This window comes from Eufriesea mexicana, unplaced genomic scaffold (genome assembly GCF_001483705.2).
Source record: "Eufriesea mexicana isolate 0111107269 unplaced genomic scaffold, ASM148370v2 scaffold474474812, whole genome shotgun sequence".
In the NCBI taxonomy this organism is placed as follows: domain Eukaryota; kingdom Metazoa; phylum Arthropoda; class Insecta; order Hymenoptera; family Apidae; genus Eufriesea; species Eufriesea mexicana.
In genome coordinates, this window is record NW_016907966.1 from 859670 (window position 1) to 880496 (window position 20827).

The 20827-nt window shown below is 29.9% G+C and overlaps 1 protein-coding gene across 1 annotated transcript in view; it reads left to right on the top strand.

The window, feature by feature from the left end:
* Positions 1 to 20827, top strand: part of LOC108549578 (uncharacterized) — a 153255-nt gene that overhangs the window by 113520 nt on the left and 18908 nt on the right. The window contains exons 6-7 of the mRNA XM_017903044.1: positions 3553 to 3644; positions 8972 to 9164. Coding sequence (XP_017758533.1) covers positions 3553 to 3644; positions 8972 to 9164 — 285 coding nt within the window. The remainder of the gene's footprint in view (positions 1 to 3552; positions 3645 to 8971; positions 9165 to 20827) is intronic.

Sequence of the window (20827 nt, forward strand, 5' to 3'; positions counted from 1 at the left end):
AAGAAGATATGAATTCTAAAAATGACTTGTTATTTAAATAAGTGTTCAAACAATATTCAGGAAATGAGAATGTTCTCCTTTTTTAATATATACTGTGTATGCAGTTACTATCTATACTATAATACTGTCTATAGTATAATTATTGTTTATAGTATAATACTATCTATACTATAATTACTATCTATATACTATAATATATATTGTGTATAGAATTACTGTCTATGCTATAATACTATTCACACTATAATTTTTGTTTATATTATAATACTGTCTATAGTACAATTATTCTCTATATTATAATACTATAATACTATATATATTGTGTACAGAATTACTATCTATGCTGTAATACTAGTCACACTATAATTTTTGTCTATACTATAATTACTGTCTTTAGTACAATTATTCTCTATATTATAATACTGTCTATACTATAATTACTGACTATGCTATAATTACTGACTATACTATAATTACTGTCTATAGTACATTTATTCTCTGTATTATAATACTGTCTATACTATAATTACTGTCTATAGTACAGTTATTCTCTATATTATAATACTGTCTATACTATAATTACTGACTATACTATAATACTATCTGTACTATAATTACTGTCTATATATTATAATATATACTGTACTAATATATACTATAATATATACCATGTATATAATTTGTTACTTTAAATCCTATAGGCTTCACCTTCGACCTTTAAATCTAGAATTTTGAAGATTTCCAGCCAACAACAGTCGAATTTTTCGTATCAATTTATACTTGTACAGCAGTATGCAAGAGTCGGGATTAACTCGATATAGCGTAGGAAAAGAATTTTTTTCAACGCGAGAAACAAAAGTGCGAGGTAACGTGTAGTGTTAAATAAAATTCCCGCCCACTGAAAACGCAGCTTGGAATTTTACAGCCGTGAGAAAAATCGTTTTCACCGTCATTCGGGACTACTCTGAACTAGGTAAAGCTTTTATGTCGGTGCGACTTGTACTCCATCTTCTTTTATTTTCACCTTTCTTTAAATTTTTGTTGTCCAGCCTTTTATATTGAAGATTTCATCCAACCTAGAAATTACGTTTATTATAGTACTACGCAATAATTTAATAATTTTGCAAAATTATTAAATTTTGTCATTTATTTTCATTCATTTTGTTTGCATTAATTTCATTAATTTCTATTTCGTATTCAAAAGTACAGGTGGAAACAATAATCCATACTGCTTTTCATTTCTGTTCCTAATTTCAGTGTCATTTTAGTATGATACACATTTTATACAAGAAATTTTTTGTTAAGTGAATATATTATAATTTCTATTTGAGTGGTTAAAATATATATAGGGTACCCAAACGTGTTTTGTTTAAACTTCTCAAACATGTTCCAAGGATAGAACTAAAATTGAAATATGGTGTAATTAAAAATCTAGAAATAGTGTTTTAAAAAATATAATAAAAATGTGAAATGTAAAGTAAATATTATATAATTTTTTTTCTACAATTTTTCATTCAATTTTATTCATTTTTCAGAGTATCAACTATGTCTTTTGATATAAGACACGGATTTCGTCGCCATTTTGTTTTATTTCTGTGCATGCTTCTTATTTCTTCGATTTAGTCCTTTAATTAATTCATTTCGAGTAAATATTTCTGTATTATATCGAATTAAAAAAAATACTGAAAGAATAACGTAAATTATAAAATTCTGTGATTTTATATATAGATATGAATATTTTCATTAATGTGGAATTCTTTTGTGAGTTTATGTTTCTGAATTGGCAAATTGAATGTTGCAAACGTTTTTTCAAAATCTGTCTACGGTGAATATTGACAAATTTAACAGGAATGTCATAAACAATAAAATAAAATATTTAAATATTACAATTATTAATGACTCGACAATTCATAAACAATTAAACAATTTAAAATACAAAATATTACAAAGGACCGTGAATATTAATCATATAATACCAGATATTCAATTTTAATTTACAGTAAATAAATAAAAAATTTTCCTTCAAGTTCAAATTTTTCACAAAATTAAAAGGAACTAAGAAATTTCTTTTTCCACTAAAATGTAAGGACAGCACGTGCCCTTAATAATAAATAATAAATAATAAATAACATCACATTACATTGATGTAATCGTGTCTTATTTTATTATTATGTATAATGTATAAGACATTATTTTATATTATTATATATAATATCTAATGTATTATTTTATATTATTATATATAATATATAATATACTATTTTATATTATTGTATACAATATACAGTTATGTCTTAAGTAATACTGACATAATCCTGTCTTTTCTTATAATTATATATAGTATATTATTTTATATTATTATATATAATATATTATTTTATATTATTATATACAATATATAGTCGTCTCTTAAATAATACGTTTTAAATAGTCAAACTTCATCCTGAATTACAATTGTCGTGTAACAGTTGCGTGGCTAGTTTGTTACACGATTTTAATTAACTTTTAATACGATAGCATTGCTTTTATAAACGCGAGGCCAGCCTTGAAACCGTTCGACTGTGCTCGTAATTAACATGTTCAATGCCGCGCGAAATTTAGAGTTCCCGTTGAACGCTTTAAAAAATAAACGTATGAGCCGGACAAAAATGTTTTTAATTAAAGCCAGCGCCGAAGGTAGGTATTATTCAACAGAGTGACGTGGAACCGAGGAAAATTTCGAACTTTTAGAACCAATAACTGTACGCGCATCCTCTGCTCTTGTCAATCTCCTTTTCACGTAAAAGGCACTAAAACAAAAAATTAGTTCCCATCAAAATGAAATACGTATACACATATGTACGTTGTGTATATTAATACCCATAAATTTGATGCAATTCCACGATTACGTGTGTTCCGTTGATTATATTCCAATTTGAATTTGCTTCGAAAAATATTCTGCTCACCCGAAATGTTTTGTGTTATTCTAAACAAGAAAAGAAATTTTAATTCGTTATCATACTGATAATAGTATTCTTAACATTTACCTAACCTAAAATTTATTAACCCTATATATAGATGTATAATCAGAAGTTTTAATTATATGTTTTAAAAAATTAACCTGAAAAATGTCTTTATCAAAAAAATAACTTACAGTATTTGTTACGTGTTCTAAGATCAATGAGAATCACTGGATCAGTAAAATATGATGACCTTTATTATTTACTTTTATCAGTTTAAAAATGTAAATACGTCTTGTTTACAATAATGTAGAATTTTTCGAACGAAGTCTAATACTTCCCTGTTGTGGAGGTTCTCGGGAGAGCCACAGATGGCGCCACGAATCACTCTACTGTGTACTATATAAGTATATAAGTATATAAGCGGTTGATTCCAGCAAAGCCGTAAATACTTATCCGAAAATATTATCACGTATGAAAACATTATTCTATATATGTAAGAAGATCTAAAAATATATATTGAAATTGTAAATTGTGTTTAAGCTTTAATTTTTTTATCGTATTTGGTATATTTTCAAGCCTAACCTTAGATTGTTATTAAAATTTGTTTCAGATGAGGAATACGGACAGAAAAGCGTTTCTGTGATGCTCAATGGCCAAGAAACGGAACTGGAGATTATAGATCACCCTGCGGCAGAGATGTCGGTAAGTGTGATTGTAAATCGAAGAAATTTTCAATAAATAATTTCCATCGTTAATGTTTAATTACACAAACATCCCTGATTTCCATTTTTAACATTTTTTTTTTTTTTTTTAGTATGCTCCTTCCCCTTGGTCTTTATTTTCTTGCTCCGCATCCATCATGCTAGACGTTCTCATACTCGGATTTCCATGGCAAAAGGATTAGCTTCCTTATTTAAAAAGATTGGCTTATCTCTACTCGACATTGTGTTATCCTTATCTTGCTGAAAATACACAAGATTATACTGTACATTTAATTTGCTACGAGGCATAAAATAACAAACAAGGAATGTTCAAGAAATTGAACTTTCTCATGGAAGATGGCTTCAAAGGAAAGGAAATTTTGTTTTGAATTTAATACACCTTCGGGTTTTTAATTACAAGTCTTTAATTAATGCTGGATACGATGATAAATATTGCTAAGAAGATAATATAAAGAAGATAGTCTTTAGAGTATTTAAAATATGAAATTTTTATTATGTTTATTGAATATTATAAATTTTTATTTAAGAGGAATAATTATTTATTGGACGGAGTACATATAAATTTAGTATTATAAATTTCACTTAGAAGTAATTTGGTGTTCCTATTCTCTTATTTTCAATTTTCTAATCAAATGCTACAAAAGCTAAAATAATTTTTTTATTTTGAGGGTCCAAATAAATCTTTATTTTTCATTTTATTTTATTTAAAGTATTAATAAAGATAATGTAGTGATATAAACTCTTCTAAATATAATGTTATCTCAGTGTCAATCAAGCTTCATATGTTTCTTAACAACATTTTTATTTTAACCTGAAACAAATTAATTTTAATAACTATTTTAATAACTATTTACTAATAATGAGCAAGGTAGACAATATACTAATTTCAATACGTATATGTAACAAAAAAAAGCAGTTCGTAAAATTTAAATAGCAATAGATTACTTAATAGATAACTAATAGATAATAGGTAATAGATAACTAATCAGATTACTCCACATTTGTATAACTATACACAAAATAGTTTTCAATTTTGCACGTGTATATAAATAAATACAGTATTATTTACAAATATATTTTAGTAAGCTACAACTTTGCACTCACAAAACTCCATTTTAATACAAGAACTGCGTAGCCATTGCTTTCCTACTTTGTTGAAAAATGGCGGGAAAGAACACAGGTCAGTGTAGATGACAGCCACAGATTTGTAGCGTTCTGCCGTTCGATTCGAATGCGTTACGAGTATTCCTGTAGACGTTATTACATATAGATAATTGAATCAAAATTTAATTTTCATTTATTGTTCCGTTGTTTGCAATTTTCCATTATAATTTTCAGATATTTCAAAAAATTGTGAGTGACAATATTTTATCTAATAGTCTGTAAATTATGCAGGAAAACTGCGGGTTATGTTTAGGTTAGGTTTGGGTTTAGGTGCATCAGAATTGGCCAGTAGAGATTTCTTGTTAATAAAAGATGCAACAAAGAAAACACAGGAAACTTTAACAAAAAAAGAGTCACATCGTGCATAAGTAACCTCAAGATTACCTGGAATAAATCGATAATTTTAATAATTTATGAATCCGAAATTTTTAGTACTATATATGTAAATATATTCAAACTTGAAATTACTGTACGACGTAATTAAAAAATTTTATTGGCCAGCGTGTTCGCTGTCTCACGTGTCACTAATGGCAGCCAATAGATTTCCCAAATGGCGCTGCGAGAGCTATCGATTGCTATCGATATTGGAATTAATCGGGACATTTAAATCGAATAATTTGAGCTTTATTGATAAATTATATAATTGTAAAAATTAAAAAATTGAAGTTGTGAAATACCAATTGTAAAATTTTTTGGGAAAGTGAGGAAAATAGATGGTAGTGAGAAATTATTAACAGAAATGTCAGAAATTTAAATGTCAAAAATTAAGACTATAAAATATTAACAATAGACCACATTCATGCTTCATACACAATGGAAATTTTGTCTTTGGCTCTTATTCACACACTTTCAATATGAAATGTATTATATGTTCATTCAAAGTTATATACGTTGAATATATAATGGTATTTCTTTGTACATGTATGTATAAGTTATTGAATTTATTGACATTTGTGTCTATAGTTCAAACAATCATAAATAACATTTCAATGAAGTATTGTAATGTCTTAACAAAGTAAAATTATTAATTATAATTATAATTATAATTTTGGCAACATTACATACAATTTTGATTATGCTATTTAATTTTGGTAATTGTAAATTTATCATTATTTCATACAAATATCCACTTATAAAATAAATATTAAGTTAATTTGAATAAGAAAGTGATAAATGGAAACTGGAAATAACTGGTGAAAGTTGATCCCTCTTGTACTTATCATTAATCACCCCTCTCAGAAAAGTTTGGGGTGTGTTGTAAAAGCATTAACAACCATCTCAAAAACATGGGAATGATTAAAAAATTCAGCAAATAAGTCCTTCATAAAAAGACTAATTTTTATTAATTTGTGAAAAAATCTGACATTGTATGTGTTATACGACCCAATATGTATTTAATTTTAGAATATTTTATTTCATTTTATATTCTGCATTTGACATTTACATTTACATGAACAATAAAATAATTTAAAATAAATACAAATTACTTTTATATTTTAATGATAAAGTAATTGTAAAATAGGTATAATAATGTATTAAAATGAAGTAATACAAATTTTATATTAATATTATAATAATGTGCCAAATAAAAGAATGAAATGTAAAATAATGATAAAAATGGTATAATAATACCACAACATAAACTAATACCAAAATTATGAAGTTCAAAATATACATAAAATTAATATTCAACCCAAATATAACCCAAGCTATCATAATAATTTATATCCCAATATGATACCAGTTAAGAATTATAATTTTTTATATAAAAAAAATAATGAAAGAATGTATTAAAAATTTCTAAAATTCTTCTACTTTCAAAAGTCAGCCAATACATTATTATTAAAAAATCGAAGTTTTGAGTTTGAAGTACTGTATATGGCACCAGAAGAAAAATTCTTGAAAAATAAAACTGTCTCAGCAACCCGTGGTGTTTGATTAAGGAAACGTGCGTTCGAGATTAATTCAGCCTCTAGATTCGATGTGTTTCCAAGCACGCACCCTCTCATGCAATAGATATATTTTTATTCCACCCCTAAGCACTTCTCCCCCTTCACGAAATCGTTTCGTTGCGTGACCAGCTTCTCAAGTTACGTTAACGCTTTTCTCTCGAACTCCTCGGAAATTTCATTAGACCGCAATCTTAATTGTTAATTTAAACGCTTAAGTATGCCAACATGGTGGTGTTGATGACAAAGCCCTGGAAATTTGGGATAGACCAAAATGGTAATGAACGTTAACTATATGTTATTTTATCAACTATCATTTTAATATTTACTGTAATTTATTTATTTTTTTTCTTTATTTAAAGAAAACAGAAATTTTTATTTGTCTATAATACTGGCAGTTGTAATCATTTGTCTTCCAACAAATATTTACAAATGTTACTGGAACACGAATAAATGTATGTACAAAATATTGAAAGAAAACCTAAAAGAGGGTAAAAAAGGTATTTTTAAAAATGGTATATCCTTTTAAATTGCAAGGGTACTAAGGTTTCCCTTTAAGAAAGTTTAGGAGTTTGTGTTAAGTTGGAGAAAAGTTGAAAACTTGGACGTATGGTAGTTTTGGAAGATGTAAACAAGTCACTTATGGTTCTTGTGTGAAGTATTATTTTAGAAATTTATTTTTCATATTTTTCTGCACGAAATATTCCAAGAGCTATTTATTTAATTTAATCTCATTTTCCTATCAAAAACAAAAAAGAAAGTAGGAGAAAGTATAGAAATGACATAAATAAAAATGTTAATAATTTAATAATTTTAGTATTATACTATTCATAATATATTTAACCCTTTCACGAGTAAACGATTCGGCAGTCTTAAGGCGATTTCCCATTTAACTCACTAGCGCCACCACGACTTATATCTACAACAAACGTTTATGATAAGTATGGTATATATCGTTGAATTATTTTAAGGCGATTGTCCATTTAACTCACTAGCGCCACCACGACTTATATCTACAACAAACGTTTATGATAAGTATGGTATATATCGTTGAATTATTTTAAGGCGATTGTCCATTTAACTCACTAGCGCCACCACGACTTACATCTACAGTAAATGTTCATTTTAAATAATAGCTCAGTACTAAATCACTATTTACAAATCGACCAATCTATTCGCAATAGTTACCACATACAACCTTTTTCCACGTAGTCTCAGTTTGATCCCAACCTTTCTGGACACCCAGTATATATGACATTTGTTACATACACTACTACATATCGACATATATTTAAAATCGTTGGTCACTGTGTATCAATTACGAAACACAGGATTAAATACAGTTTTATCTATATTTCTATTCTTTTATTTATTTATTTATTTTTTAATATTTTGCATTGAAATCCTTTTTTCTATTTATCCAAATCGTTGAAGTATCGAGATGGGACATGATCTGAAAAAGGTTGGAAAACACTGATTCAAATGCCTACTTCGGATTACCAAATTTCATGCGTTGATATGGATCAAAATAATTAGTATAGTTAGAAGAAATTAAAGAAACGTACGAACACTATGTATATTTCTCTTTCTAAAATAATCTTGTCCTTTGGTTTCGAAAAATATTAAGATTGAATATATGACAATGTCTCCATAAATGGTAATAAATGATTGCTCAATAAATGACTTCCCCATTCAATAAGGGGACTAGAAATAACGATGAAAGACGGACGTTATACGTAGATAAACTAGAGATAATTATAGATAATTATATCTACAGTAATATAATACAGAATATAATATACAATACATACAGTAATATAATAATCTACAGTAGTGATTAAATCTACAGTAAACTAGCGCCACCACGGTTCATATCTACAGTAAACTAGCGCCACCCCGGTTCATATCTACAGTAAACTAGCGTCACCACGGCTTATATCTACGTGCATTTTAAATACCACTATTTGTAGTAACTCATTACAGCACCGCTATATACAAATTAACCAATCTATTCACAACAATTATTTATCACTTCTAACCTCTTACCAAATAAAAATAAAAAACATCAGTCTAATTATTATACTTTCATCTCTTCTCCTCACAAACAAACCGCCTAATACTAAAGGCATATAGACGATTTAATCGTCGTGATACTCCCAAAATTAACAAAGCTTCTTTTCTTCTTCTCTTCCAGGTCGAGACGTTCTGTTCGACGTACAATCCGGACGTTTACGTGGTAGTTTACTCCGTGGTGGACAGGCGAAGCCTGAAAATGGCCGAAGAAACGCTGCTGTACTTGTGGAAGAGCGACTACATGGCTAGCCGTGGTGTGATTCTCGTCGGGAACAAAGTTGATCTCGAGCGGAAACGCGAGGTCCCATCTGTCGGTGAGTAACAGCACTAAGGAACGAACTTTGCAGCGAGTTACGATCCTCTGTTATTTACTTGTTGAACGTGCAATACATTTAAATTGTCCACTTGACCTTTCTCTCGCTGCAGCAATATACTTTTTTCGGGGCGGGGGTTGCGCTCATTATGAACAACGAAGAGTAATTCTGAAGGAATGTTGGGTCATGAGCGGGGCGTTTTCTTAACAAGAAGTGGTCCATTCATAAAACGGAACGTCCTCGAACGCTTGGACCCTTAGGTTATGTTTCTGTTTAATTAAAATCATTAAAAGTCTAAGAGATAATTGGGGAAGATCAACTGAATAACTTATTACTATAGATATACATCGTTATCATACAGATATCATCATTATACAGTGTTTGACCTTGGGATGACCTTGGAAAGATCTACCGAGCTCAGTCTGGAATTTTTTAATCTTAGAATTTGGAATTTTTAAATTAAAAAATTTTGTTAATATTCTGTTGTATGCATGTCATTATAGTGAATATTATTATTTTTTTTTTTTAGTACCACCCAAATTTAATTTTTACATATGCCACTACAGAGATATGAATTTTCAAAAAATTGATGGAAATATTAGAAAAATTATTATTAATTTAATTTAATATTTATTAAATAGACTTCTATATATAATGCCAAAAATTTTTCATTAATATCTCGGAATTTACTCATTTCCCAAAAATAATATCTTACGTTTAGTATCTACCCACTCTCCCCCCCCCCCCCCCTCACACATGCTCACCACGTAGTGTTGTTCGTTGTTTGAAAGAATATCCAAAAGACAGTAGAGTGTCATTCTGTGATTATATAATAATTCTTCAAACTATTAATATTATTGTAAGTTCGATATTGTACTCTGCTACTATAACCTCAACTCTACGAGAACTCACTGAGAACAACCCTCTTATACTTATACCGAATTAGGGTTGTACACCTGACAAAATAAAGATAAAATATCGTCTTAAAAAATTCCTCAATTGTTTAAAAGAAATTTGATAAGGCTATTAGAGAAACAGAATACCTTTCAATGTATATGAGAATGAAACTGTGACTGCTTTTGAGGTTAGAAATTACTGTCCAAGTTTAAGGTTAGGAAAATATATATCGTGTATTTTCATTTTCGGAATATCACTGTCTAAAGATCTGAACATAAATTCTTCTAATTAATAGTCAATCAAATTGCATAATTTGTTTCGACATATATTTATTTTTATTCATTTATTTTTCTGATAAATTCGTAAATGCGTAAAAGTTTTGTAACTCAATCTTAACTAATGGTAATTAAAAGAACTAAAATTCTTAATAAGTATGATATGCGTCGTTCTTTCCTAAAAACACAGATGATACGAGGAATAATTAATGTACAAGCACGAGCATGTATATAGGAAAATAAACGAGAGAAAGTGAGCAATAAAAATGGTTTCACAATTTTTGCAGACACTGATCAAGCAGCTAATATACGAATACGAAACAGACTTCTTGCAACCCCGTTTCACTTCCTATACCTTTTTTTAATCCTTTAATCAATACCAATTTATTATTATCTCCTGTTTACGTTGTTCTCCATTAATACATAACTATATACTAACAATTTTTTTAATTTAGAAACGATATTACAGCTTGACCTAGTTAGCATCATCGTGTCTACAAGAATCATAATTTTCCGATCAAAAACGAATAAATTAATTAAAATGAAATAACAACTCAAATTGTAATTAAAATGCGTAATAAATAATAATTCGAGTGAGATTTGCTACATGTTAACTGTCACGAAATGAATATTTCATTTAGTGCACGTAGTGAGACACGTGAGCCTCATAAATAAAACAGTATTAATATTGCTGTTATTTGTTTATGTTATTGTCATTGGTTAATTTACCGACTAGCGCTATAACAGAAAAGAAAACAACAAAAACATAGAGTCTTTGTTTACATAAAAATATAAGATACTTTCAAAAAAATAAAAATAGATAAAAAAATATACTTTCCTTTTTCGTGTAGCGTTACATTTTTAATAACCTTGAACTATCAGCTGTCACGCTGTCATTTTCTTTCGTCGGCAACACTTTATCGCACAAATGGCGCGAAATTCAAATCTTGCGTGAATTTTAGGACACCCTACATATTACACACACTGTACACGTGGCGCCATTTATCGATTCAGGTCGAAGAACTAACGTAAGATTACCGTGGGACATTTGATTTTTCGACATTAAAAATTTCTTGTCTTATATTATACTTTCTGAGATATCTTTTTTAATTCCTGTTTTATTTATAATTTTATTACTCGCTTGCATATTCAATGACAAAATTCAGAGTTAAATCTAACGAAAGAACATTTATACACCCTCTGGCGGCTGAAATACGAGTTATTACAAATGCGCAGCCATTATCATTAGATCGTTATTTGGTGAAAAAGTTTGCAAATACTTGATTCGTGTATGTACGAAATACAATTTGGGATTATATGCTTCATATAACCTTCATGGAACGTGTTCATGGAAACGTAGTTTCCAGTTAAATATTCAAATCCATGGAAACCAAAATGATAGAAGTAATTCTGTGTAATCGACATTTGCAAGTACTTGCATCATTTACGAAATACCTTGCTCCATGTTACTATGCACGATGAGAATTTATCATTAATTATCAGAATAAAAATAATAGAATTAATATATTCAACTAATAATAGAAAAATATTTAGAAAGTTCCTACAATTAGAAAAATTAAACAAAATTTCTAACTATTTTTATAGAGTTAATACCTTATTGTATTATAATACACATTTTTCATATAATTTTTTAAATCTACTATTTCATGTATCTTTTTTCCAAAAATTTTTCTCTTATTTAAGAATATATAAAATTCCAATTTTTCACTGAATTAAAATAAAAGAAATATAAATTGTTACTAAATATTCAGTAGCGTATTAACTCTTTGCACTCGAGGGGCGACTCAGTCGCCATTCGTTTTAGTTCCATAACTTGAATGATAAATAAGTGACAATAACTATATTAAAAATAACTATACACGGAATACTGCAATAAAATAATTTTACTCATTCATCCCTGATGCAAACGCATAATTTTCATTTCATATTTTAGCATAAAAAGTATTACTGAGCTTATAAAAACATAAAAGAAGCTTCTAATTGCTATTCCTTCATAGCGAAAAAATCTTCGAATTTAAAGGGTTAATACGCTACTGAATATTTAGTAATAATTAATATTTCTTTTATTTTAATTTAGTAAGAAATCGGAATTTGATATATTTTTAAATAAACGAAAAGTTTTTGGAAAACAAACGCATAAAACAGTAGATTTCAAAAATTGTTGTATGAAAAATGGTATATTAAAAAACAAAATCTTGGTATTTCTTAAAAAATTAAATTAAATTTGGAATATGTAAGTATATACATAGTTTGGGATACTAAGTTCTCATAAATCTTATCTTACGTGTCTAATTTTCAGTATAGTTAAGATACAACGTTACTGTAGATGGAAAGATTCGAAACTGTTAACGAAAATCAGTGTTCATGGCTTGTCTGACTATCCTATATTCGTGACTATACTATAGCTGGATTGCTCGGGCGACGATTTATGAGATGATGCCCAGGCAAGAGAAGTAATTTGATCGTATCGTTTAATTCCCCTTCGAATCCTCAGAGACGCGATGTCCTTGACGACTGTAGACGTTTCGACCAGTAGAGAAAATACGTGTGTCCTATTTCTTATGTTTACATTGCAAGGGCGCGGACCTACCGATGGTTATAACCTTTATAATACCGAGTGAGATTCAGGTATAAAGACATAAATGTAATTCTTTGTGTTAACTGTGAATAATAAATTTTTACTTATGCTTTTGTCGAATTTAATTACGAGTATAATAACAGTTTAGTTACAAGCTAGTTACAATTTAGTTACTAAACCTTATAGTCACAATTTAATTACAAAACTTATAATCAAAATTTAGTTGCAATTTAGTTGTGAAACTTATAGTCACAATTTAGTTACTATTTAGTTACAATTTAGTTACAATCATATTAATATATAATGTACGTTTAGTGATAATTAGAACAAAAAGGCTTTGGATATAGTTGTACACTCGTATTACTGTATTTAACAGTACACATACAATTGCACCCTAGTACTAATTACTCTTTAAGAGTCCACAACGTCTTCTTTAATTTAATCATTGTAATTAAGGTAGTTATTTAAGGTAATTAAGATCCATTTACAAATTATATATTCAGGGTTCCATTTTTTGTGTTAAAATTCATAACACGTAATTCCCTTTTAATCTCGTTCTCCCAAAAAATTAACCGCAAATGTTTTGACCAATCGCGTCAAGACGTGTCACGTGACCGCGCAGTCAATAATTTTGCAGCACGATGAGACTTACTCAATACATATATCGAGCTTGATCACGAAATTTACATATAACCTCAAATATCATCGATTTATTTTGATGCTAAATTTTATCGTAACTCGGTTTTTAACAAATTTGCAAATTTCACGTTGTAATTTTAATCTCGTTACATCCTGCACATTTTCGGAAATACTAAAAACTTTTCGAACAATTCGATAGTTGTGGTAGATACGATTTCCTTCTCCCGAAATTCAAACTGATGAATCCCTCGTGCGATTGGATTCAAATTTGAAATTCAATTTAAGGCCACATTAGACTTCGTGAACCATACAGGGCCGTATTAACTGTATTAGTGTATTTAATGGATTTGACCTATAAAACCGGAATATCCCACAGGTCTCGGTACAAATTTTGGCAACGCGTTTTATGATTAAAAGTGGACCATGAAAAATTTATTGCACAGTTGTAATGAAAATGTGGAACACAAGGAGAATATTAATGGCGTTGATATGGCGTAGGGTAAAAATTTAAATAAATAAATTGCGTGTCGAATAAATTAAAAAACACGTGTATGTATTAATATTATAATGAAATCGACGTGATGTGAATAACACTTAAAATCGCGAAATGTAACATCGATATATTGAATTTATTCGATAAACGAATTTATTATTCGATTTATCTCGTGCGTTGTGCTTAATTTGTTGAATCATTACGAAACATCGTGTTAAATAAATGAAATTGTTCCCAATTTCTTTTTTGTAACAAAATTCGTTACTTCTTATCGTTATTTGAAATCTTTTCACGTATACAATTATTTTTTAAAATAATCTTCATTACTAGAAGCTTCAAAAATTTCGTTGTAACACGTATCTTTACAAATTGTACAGAAAATTTTACTATTATGAAAGATGAAAGATTTTTATACATTTTATTTTTAATTTTGTACATAATCTTGTATAAACAACATAAATTTGCTCCAAGCTTATATATTTATAAAATTCTAATATATATATAAAATAAAATAAACAAATTATTAATATTTAATTTAATGGATTTTTGTATAACATATTTCTATATAAATCAATATAATAATAAATAATTTAATTTATAATTTAATCATAGACTATTATTTAACTTAATTGTTTATTTTAAATTATTTTTCCTCTACAATAAATCATTTTAGTTCCTTATTTAATTATTTTTATTGTGCTGCAGACTTTTTGGTCCTCTTTATTTGAAGTTTTCTCCTTTTGTCTCCGTTCTACGCTTTTTCCTTTCTCCTGCTTTATTCTCCTCTCTTAATTTTTCCCTTTGTGTACTTAAACGATGCTCTTACCGTTCTTCAGAAGTCAGAGTGATGAAGACAGTTCTGGGTAATTGTTTTCCATTGTTTTTAGAATAACATCGGCCCCAAACTTTTCAAAAATCTCTTAGACTTTTTTTTATATACATACACTTGTACAGACCAGAATATCTTTCATATACAAACTACAAACTAAATTATTTTTGAGTATGTTAATTAAAATGACACATGTATAATTATTATATTATTACATTATATTAGATACTTATTATATTATCAAATTCATTTTTCTATATAATTCAAAAATATGAAGAGAAAAATATTTTAGGAAGATACAATTGGCGTTTAAAAACATAATTAAAAAGATACAAGATGGCGTTTAAAGATATATTTTACATTATTTACACAAACGAATATAAAACGACATGAATTTTTATTTTAACATAAATTTTAGTAATTTTTCTCGAATATTCTTACAAACTTACAACCATTTTATTAATGCCACCCAAACACTTCTACCCACTGATTAATTCAAATAACGACGGTTCTACCGTATCATGCCCCAAATATCGTACAACGCCATCTACGTAATAGGTTAAGTGAATTTCCCTAGACTACTAGTAAAAATAAATCATTTTCAAACGCAAAAGGTCGAGAAAATAAGTAAATTTGTTACTTGTCTTGGTTAACGTCCATTTTTATACTTGCCAAGGTCGTTATCCTTATCGGTTTCCTGCTAACTGCGCAATCGTCGTAACGGGAGTTGACAGTTGCCACTTCGCGTGACGATAATTGTCGGAACCGTAATTACGCTTTCGTGCTCGTGGATATTAGCCGAGATCGAGTGGAACGCATTAACCAAGATTTAAAAAGCACGACAGCTTTCTGTCGTGTACTTGCGTATTATCAAACAGTAATGGTAATTATAACGATTAAGCAACTTTAAGGTTAGAGTTGCGCGTGCATAAATTATAATAATATAGGACACAAGTAACCTCACGAACCTGACTATTTAGTTGATAATAGCGATATATAAATATACAAAATTAGTAATTAATTAATAATGAGTGGTGAATAAAAAATATATAGGGTATGCACTCGCGAAAGTAAGAATGATATTTCTTGATTAATCAATTTCTCGGATCATTTATTGTTGATTATATGAATTTTTAAGATTGCATGAAATTATAAAAAATTTTATAGTTATATATATGAGAGAACATTTTTCTTTTATTAATTTTTCTTCCTGTCTTAATTTTGAATTGCTAATACGGTGCATAGAAGATTATTATGTTATTATTATAGATAATAACACTGTTCAACGCGAATTTTAATTGGTAATATCCATCGGGTAATTCCTGTAGAGCTTACTTTATTGAAAACCGTAATCGAAATTGCTCTATCACACTCAATTTTCGAAAATCGAGTTTTCTAAAAACACAGATTAAAAGGTTCATTTCTATCTTAAAAGTTAGGTTACGTTAGTAGGTTAGTAGTTAGGTTAGGTTAGAGTTTATCAATGTCTATAATTGTAATTATTCGTATTTCTGAATAATTGTAACTGATCTTCAAAATTTAAAAGTAAGCCGTCGAGCGTACTGTACGTTCGAGAAAAGAAGGCATAGCGTGTTTAAGTACATCCTCACGACTGAAAAACTCCGCTGACACTCCCTTGGTCACAGATACTGACAGCTATTGGCCGAAAACAGTGACTAATCTTCGGGAGGTTGTAAACACGCTGTGCCTTCTTTTCTCGAACGCGCAGTACTTTCTACGCACAAATTCTTGCGTATTTAGGAAAAGTTCTGTATCTGACACGAATTTCCTACTCGGTATCGTATTTTGTAAACTTGTTTGCTCACTGGTTCATAGGTTGATTGAATAGACCTATTTATTGGTACAATAGATGGCTATACTTGCCAGTAGGTTATATGGTACTGGAAGCGTTAGGCGATACCTAAAGTTGTCGAGTACAAAGGAGTACGTCGCGTAGGCTAGTCGGTACTTAAGAACGATCGCGATTATCGCGAGAACAGTTATGTTCTATTTGATAACGAGAGGGATAAGAGGAGGATAGAAAATTGATATATTTCGCTCCAAGTTAGGTGGCTTACCTTTGAACGGATAGCGCGCACATTGGACTTAGTCTTGGAATCTATCTTATGACTACTTAGAAGTAAACGCATCCCGTGTCATCCGTCGATGTGTCTGTGATGAAGTCTTGAGGAAACTTGAGAATCTTGAGAAATCTAAAAGCTAAAACAGAATATATTATTGTTAATATAAACCTGAAAGGAAACGGATTAATACGAGGAAAGAAAACGAACAAATAGAAACCATGAAGGTTAACCAAGTGAAAGGAGCAACCCATCGATGAAACATAAACAACCTTAAAATATTTTGATTTCCTCTGTATTTTTGACTGAAACGAAGTATTACGCAAAAAAGTAAAAACGTTCCAATATTCATTCTCATCTTAAATTCTAGGTGGAATTTATTTTTTAACAACTTTATATTAGAAAATTATTCGTATTATAATAATTCAGAGGCACAAATAATTATAATTATGGACATTGATAAACTCGAGGTACTCTCACCTTACTTGTAAGACAATGACGAACATCCTAACCTTACTTTTTATGTATAACTTCGTTATAGCCAAAAATCATGCGTTTTCTGAAAACTGATAATTAATAGAACAATCTCGACTGCGGATTCGCCTTGAGGAAAGTTAATTCCACGCGAATCATCTATTGGATATTACAGATTAGAGAAGAAGTCAAAATTAGTCGGACAATGTTATCGATAGTTTAGTAAGAACTAATTTAAAACATAGTAAAAATAATTATAACAATAATTAATAACTGACAGATTAGCGATAAATTTTTTATGAAAATTATATAAGAATGTTGCCTAAAGATCTAGCTTTGTAATGCAATTATAAAAGATATTACATAGAATTTCTATGACAAAAATATAAATCGAAGTGATTATTTTTTATTTAACCCTTTCGCTACGGTAGGCGTTGCCACATTCCCAATCGTTACTATGGTGTTCCTTATTTTATTTACAAGTCCAGATGGTTCAACACCTCATTGTGTGCTTAATTTTGGATCAGATAAATGATCATGAGCTGATTTGTCATTACCACTAAACTTTTTATTTAATATCACAGCTGCTTCTTCATCTTCCTCTGCTTCTTCACTAAATGACAAAAGATTGAAATCTCTGTAACAAAATTTTTCATTGTAAAGAATAATACTATCAGGGCTAAATTCTGCAAACATATATGATTTTTACTTTACTGCTGCTGCATTAGTTTTTGAATTGTCCTTTACTTCTTCACTTTCTTGTATTATTATTCTTGGTATATAATATCAGAAAATAGATTGTCCAATATTATAGTTCTTATCAATCTTGGAGGATACAGTGGTCTATCATTCTACGAAAAAAAGGAAATATTATATTTATATCAATACTTGATATATTTTCTTGTTTACATTAAATTTACCTTATCAGTGCTTCTTCAAGTTTAAGCATGTTATATATAGTTTCTCCAGTAACTGTAAGTAGAACTAAGAGTAAAGAAGAATTGGGAACTCTTGTCATCTTCTTCATGTTTGTTTATTCATGTGTGTAAGACTCCTATAATAAAAAAAATCATTCGTCAATAATATTTCATATTAAATCTTTAGTCATTTACAAATCATTCAACCAAATGGTTCTTTTCTTGAATAATCATCAGCAGGTAAAACGTACCTTTCATCTCCTTTTAATGTTGGCTTTATTGACCCAATCAATTCCATGTGCCACATCCAAATTATTCGAGCTGCTTTTGTAAGTTCCAAATTCCTATAAATATTTCTACACATTTGTGCATTAATGCAATATTTACACTCTATATTCAACATATCTTTAACATTATATAACTATTACCAAATGTCTATTCTCCATCTCTTCAATGATCCTCATAATTGCATATCGATGCCACACATCTTTCTCTCTTGATACAAATGCTGCCTCTTTTATTTTCTTCAGCCATCTTCATTTCCTGAAACACTATTTCTATCTTATATGTCATAAAGTTAGCTGACCTAAAATACAATACAAATATCATACCATACATATTTGTATTCCTACTTGAACTTTTTATTGCTATAAAATATAATCCTTGGCCTCTTATAGCACTACTCTGGTGATATTCCATGAGTCCAATACTTTTTTACTGTTGCACGTGCCTGTTTATTTTTACAGAAAATACTCTAGAACCTACACTTCCCCGTTATACACAAAAAACCTAATCCAAAAACCCAATTTCGGAAAAAGAAGCGAAAAAAGTCAATAGCGCAGAACGATTTCACAGCCACTGACACATTCGGCACTATTTCTCGAAAACGCACGCTCGAAACTGAAAAAAAAATATACAATCCCGTTAAGAGAAAAATCACTCTACGCGAATTAGTGGAAAAATCCGATTCAAAAAGCCTAATTCGAAAACTAGAAGCCAAAAAAGTATATTACGCAGCACGGCCTGAGACTCAGTGACACTTCCGGCACTATTTATCGAAAACGCACGCTCGAAACCGAAAAAAAATATCCATTCCCGTTAAGGGAAAAATCACTCTACGCGAATCAGTGGATAAATCCGATTCAAAAAGCCTAACTCAAAAACTAGAAGCCAAAAAAGTATATTGCGCAGCACGATCTGAGGGTCACTGACACTTCCGGCAGTATTTCTCGAAAACGCACGCTCGAAACCGGAAAAAAATATCCAATCCCGTTAATGGAAAAATCACTCTACGAGGATAAATGAAAAAAACCGGAGTCAAAAGCCTAATTTTGAAGATAGAAACCAAAAAAGTCTATTGCGCAGCACGATCTGAGAGCCACTGACACTTTCGGCACTATTGTTCGAAAACGCACGCACGAAACGCAGAAAAAATATTCAATCCCGTTAGGGGAGAATTCACTCTACGAGGATAAATGAAAAAAACCGAAGTCAAAAGCCTAATTTTGAAGATAGAAACCAAAATAGTCTATTGCGCAGCACGATCTGAGAGCCACTGACACTTTCGGCACTATTATTCGAAAACGCACGCACGAAACGCAGAAAAAATATCCAATCCCGTTAGGGAAGAATTCACTCTACAAGGATAAATGAAAAAAACCGGAGTCAAAAGCCTAATTTTGAAGATAGAAACCAAAATAGTCTATTGCGCAGCACGATCTGAGAGCCACTGACACTTTCGGCACTATTATTCGAAAACGCACGCACGAAACGCAGAAAAAATATCCAATCCCGTTAGGGAAGAATTCACTCTACAAGGATAAATGAAAAAAACCGGAGTCAAAAGCCTAATTTTGAAGATAGAAACCAAAAAAGTCTATTGCGCAGCACGATCTGAGAGCCACTGACACTTTCGGCACTATTATTCGAGAACGCACACACGAAACGCAGAAAAAATATCCAATCCCGTTGGGAAAGAATTCACTCTACGAGGATAAATGAAAGAAACCGGAGTCAAAAGCCTAATTTTGAAGATAGAAACCAAAAAAGTCTATTGCGCAGCACGATCTGAGAGCCACTGACACTTTCGGCACTATTATTCGAAAACGCACGCACGAAACGCAGAAAAAATATCCAATCCCGTTAGGGGAGAATTCACTCTACGAGGATAAATGAAAAAAACCGGAGTCAAAAGCCTAATTTTGAAGATAGAAACCAAAATAGTCTATTGCGCAGCACGATCTGAGAGCCACTGACACTTTCGGCACTATTATTCGAAAACGCACGCACGAAACGCAGAAAAAATATCCAATCCCGTTAGGGAAGAATTCACTCTACAAGGATAAATGAAAAAAACCGGAGTCAAAAGCCTAATTTTGAAGATAGAAACCAAAAAAGTCTATTGCGCAGCACGATCTGAGAGCCACTGACACTTTCGGCACTATTATTCGAAAACGCAC